The following is a 4363-nucleotide window of genomic DNA, read 5'->3' on the forward strand; positions in this document are numbered from 1 at the left end:
TCCCTACACCAGGTTGCACAGGAAAGTGTCTGGGTGGGTTTTGAACATCTCCAGAGATGGAGACTCCACAACCTCTCTGGGCAGCCTGTCCCAGTGCTCTGTCACCCTCACAGTAAAGTTTTTCCTTAGGTTTGTCTGGAACATCCAGTGTTCCAATTTTTGCCCATTGCCCCTTGTCCTGTCACCAGTCACCACTGAAAAGAGCCCGGCCCCATCCATTTGGGCCCTGCACTTCAGGTATTTATAGACATTGATAAAGTCCCCTCTCAATCTTCTCTTCTCCAGGCTGAAGAGTCCCAGCTCTCTCAGCCTCTCCTCGTAAGGCAGATGCTCCAGGCCCCTCATCATCTTTGTGGCCCTCCACGGGGCTCTCTCCAGAAGATCCCTGTCCCTCTTGAACTGAGGAGCCCAGAACTGGACGCAGTATTCCAGATGTGGCCTCACCAGGGCAGAGTAGAGGGGGAGGAGAACCTCCCTTGACCTGCTGGCCACGCTCTTTTTAATGCCCACCAGGATACTGTTGGCCTTCCTGGCCACCAGGGCACACTGCTGGATCATGGCCAGCCTGCTGTCCACAATTTTCAGGAATTTTTCAGGAATAAAAATCCTGCCGTCTCTTCCTTTAACTTTACCTCAAATGCCCTTAGGCTGTGAGGTGATACTGCAGAAAACATTGCCTAAGATCTAAAGCACTATCTCACCTGGGCAACTAAAATTGACCCAAGAACATTTTCCTTTTCTCCAGAGGATTTATAGTGTTATATTTTGTTGACAAATTTTCTGACAGCATCAATGAACAAAGTTTCAGAATTTTCCCACTGCTTGGCCTTTACTCAGTTTTTTTTCCAAATTTCAGCTTTTTTTGTGTGTGTGTGTTTTATTTCTTTGTAATATAAAACATTACAGTGCCCAATGCCAGCAAGTAACTCTTTGTCAAAACGTTGTTTGCTCTGTTTCAGTTTAAGACCACCTAAACACACGGGCTAGCAAGAGGGCCAAGAGAGAGACCCCCAAGAGGGGGAAAGTGGGGTTGCTTCTTTTGGCAGCGGTGCTGGTTCAAAGTGTATTTCAAACTGCAGCTGTATCACCCATGCCCCCACAACCAGCTGTTTCTGCTTTTTTTGATGGGATGGCATGAGACCCAGTAATTTCCTCCTTCTTCACAATTTTTTTTTCATTCAGAGGTTTTGCTGTCTCTCTTTCTGAAGAAATTTGATTGCACACAATTAGTCTGGAAAAAAGCTGTAGTAATTATCACATCTAGAAGGATATGAGAAAGACAACACTTTTAGACTCTTCACCTACACAAATCTAGTGAAAGTTCTCTTTCAAATCACTCTTTTAATGGCTTGTTTTGAGCAGAGTCTTCCCTTTTAGAGTTTAGCATGCAAATTGTTGCTACTTTTTGTATTATTTCCTCTATAGGTTCCAACATTCTGAATAGTTTATCTTCCAAAACACAGAGTGAATTTGTTTCTCAGAGATCTCCCCATGGAGTAATTCTAACCTACCCAGTGACATTCTATTTAAATACACATAAACTATGGCTTCATCAGTTTTGATACTGATATTAAAGCAAGAAAGCAAACAAAACCATCACGCAGTGCCTATGTTATGTTTTTCACCTGGTCCTAAAACAGGTAAGTAAAATGACATCTGCAGCCAGCAGTACTCACACATAATCATTTTGCAGATAGTTTGTTACGTTTCCATGACATGGCCCTTCCTACCCATCCATCCCAAAAAAAGTCTGGTCATGAGTCTCATCATTCTTTTGCCTTCACTACTACACCATCCTATTCTGTGTCCTCCAGAAGGACAGTGCTGCCCCATTTCAGGTTATTTAGGACTTTGCTGCAAAGGGAATTTTCTTTTTACATTATTTTTATCACTCGCTCCTCACTCGGCAGTTCTTTGCACTGCCCCACTTTCTCTATACCATCAAGTATAAGCTACTTCTATGAAAATCTGTGCAATCTACCACCAATCCCAGATATCATTTCTATTTTAGTCACAAAAAATTGGCTGCCACCCTCTCATTGCTCACTGACTATGTCTCTGCCAAGCACCTTCATGCTTGATCCCATGCTGCCTCTAATGCCTGGAAAGGAGTATCCTTCAGGCTTCCCACAAAGCCTTGTCATTGTTCTTCCGTTTTTCCTCAGCCAACGTGCCAAATAAAATAAATAAATCAGAAAGTTCAAAGGTGGGCTGGTACACCAGCCCGCTCACCACACTGAACTCTAGCAGGCCTCTCACTTCCTCCTATAACATCAGATAAAGACTCAAAAAAACCCCAACCAACCCCAAAACAAAAAAAAACCCAACCCTCATAGTAGGAACTGATGCACACAGAGAAATTTTCCCCTGTCAGTGCTGACCAACAGGCAGTTAAAATGATCTATAAGTACAGATCAGGTTTCCGAGGGATGCTGAACTTCATCTTTTATTCCTCTGGCAGGAGAGTAAGTACCTACCTATGTGCAGCCACGCTGGCTGCCACAACCCACTGTGCAGAAACCTTGCTGATCTGCACCACTGCCTTACAGACTATCGGACTGGCCTTGCCAGTTATTTTACAAATAAGCAGGCAAACAGAAAAAACAAGAAGTACAGTTCTCCCTTCAGAGCTTATCTGAAATCTCCTCCTCTTCTGTCAAAACGCAAGTCTCTACCCTGGCGATTTCATACCCATATTACTATAATCTCATTTCTGAGCCTCTGAAAACAAGTTAGGTAATGCTCAAAGCATCTGTGGGATTTTTTGGGGGGTGGTTTTTTTTTTAGCTAGGCATGAAAATGCAGGATTTTTCATATGCTGATTTAAAACCATAAAATTTATTATGTAATTCAAAATCTGCAAACCTGCAAGTATTAATAGATTAATACACCACAGTCATATTATCTATTTAAAAGGAATAAATTATATGAAGTCAATATGCATTTACACAATCAGCCATTTTAGACCCATCTATTATATACCGTAACTAATCACGGGGACAAGTATAGTCACCTCTCAAATTCATCCCGATTTTCTTGACCATGGACCCAATGGACCACTGGCTTTCTCTTTTCTCAGAGTCTGCACTTGGCAGACATCAAACCTACCTCATCTGAACACTTCAAAATTTTTAGGTGAGCATAATAAAGTCTTAAGCCCTGATCTGGCAATGAGATCTACATCTGCAGATCAAACACATGCACTCACCAAAAACTCATAACTACCTTGAGCTATGTAGCACAACTTTGCGCATCGGTACTTTTTAATAACATGATCACTGTAAAAAATTATTACTTCAGTTAAATATCTCAAAGCACATGCATTTAAAATAATATAGAACTAAAGCATATATAAATGGAGAAAGTAGAAAGGAAGAAATGGTTCATAAGTATTTCTTTCTTATACCCTCCCTACCCTCTGGTCCAGTAGTCTAAATGTTCCAGAAATACTTTTTCAACTTTTTAATAAAAAAATTTAAGATCCTGAATGTTATGAAAATGTAACAATAATCTGAACCACAGGTAAACTGACCGTTTGTTGCCTGCTCAACCAAGATTATTTTTTAATTCCCCAAAGGGTATTGATGTTAAAGTCTGTTATTACCCAATAATAATAAATATTTCAACATTAATTTTCACAAGAAACCAAAGCATGCACAAAAGAGAAATTATCATGAAATATGTATCTGCATAACCCAGCAAAAGTAACATGCCATGTTCAGCATCTTGAGTAGGCACTGTATTGAGGAGACCGAGACTTAAATCTCAGCCCTGCCCAGGCACAGCTTTCCATGTCTCCCAACATAAACTGCTTTTTCATGGGCCCAGATCCTGGTAGCTCTCCAACGAACTGATACATAAAACTGCAAGCTGACTAGAAACAGAGTGTGGAGTGAACAGTTCAGAAAATTTAACCAGCTTTTAACAAATCAAAACACATTATGTTAAATCTGTGCAAGTCCCAAAGCAGTTAATTTTCCTTCTATTAAACAAAACCAAACCAACCCTACATGCCTTACCTGGTAGAGCTCTTCAAGGTTGTATTTAATAGAAATGCTACTTTGTATCGCTCCCACCGCTTCATTAAGTTTTTGCCAGGTATCCTGAGTATAATTATCGGGTAATTTGGGTCTTTCTGTGAAGGAAGATACAGGTAGTTGAAAAGCAGCCGGCCAACGGGAGTCTGCAGCAATCCTCCTCACCCTGCTTCATTAAGTTCTGCCAAGCCATGTTGTGCTTGATCGTTTAAATCTGGCTCAAGGAGAGGGTTCCTAACACCACCCAAGGGGACGAAACCTTTCCACGCCGCATCCGAGCCCGCAGCCGGCCGGTCCCGCACACGCCGGGGCGCCCGGGGCCGGAG

General features: G+C 41.8%; 1 protein-coding gene across 1 annotated transcript in view; it reads right to left on the reverse strand.

Moving 5' to 3' along the window:
- The window catches only part of LOC104529158 (cullin-4A), a gene marked incomplete at its 5' end in the record, with an annotated part of 40239 nt that extends 36036 nt beyond the window's left edge, over nucleotides 1–4203 (reverse strand). Inside the window, one exon of the mRNA XM_010173373.1 lies at nucleotides 4020–4203. Coding sequence (XP_010171675.1) covers nucleotides 4020–4203 — 184 coding nt within the window. The remainder of the gene's footprint in view (nucleotides 1–4019) is intronic.
- Between the last annotated feature and the right edge of the window lie 160 nt (nucleotides 4204–4363).

The sequence above is a fragment of the Antrostomus carolinensis genome, unplaced genomic scaffold (genome assembly GCF_000700745.2).
Source record: "Antrostomus carolinensis isolate BGI_N321 unplaced genomic scaffold, ASM70074v2 scaffold4818, whole genome shotgun sequence".
NCBI lineage: Eukaryota > Metazoa > Chordata > Aves > Caprimulgiformes > Caprimulgidae > Antrostomus > Antrostomus carolinensis.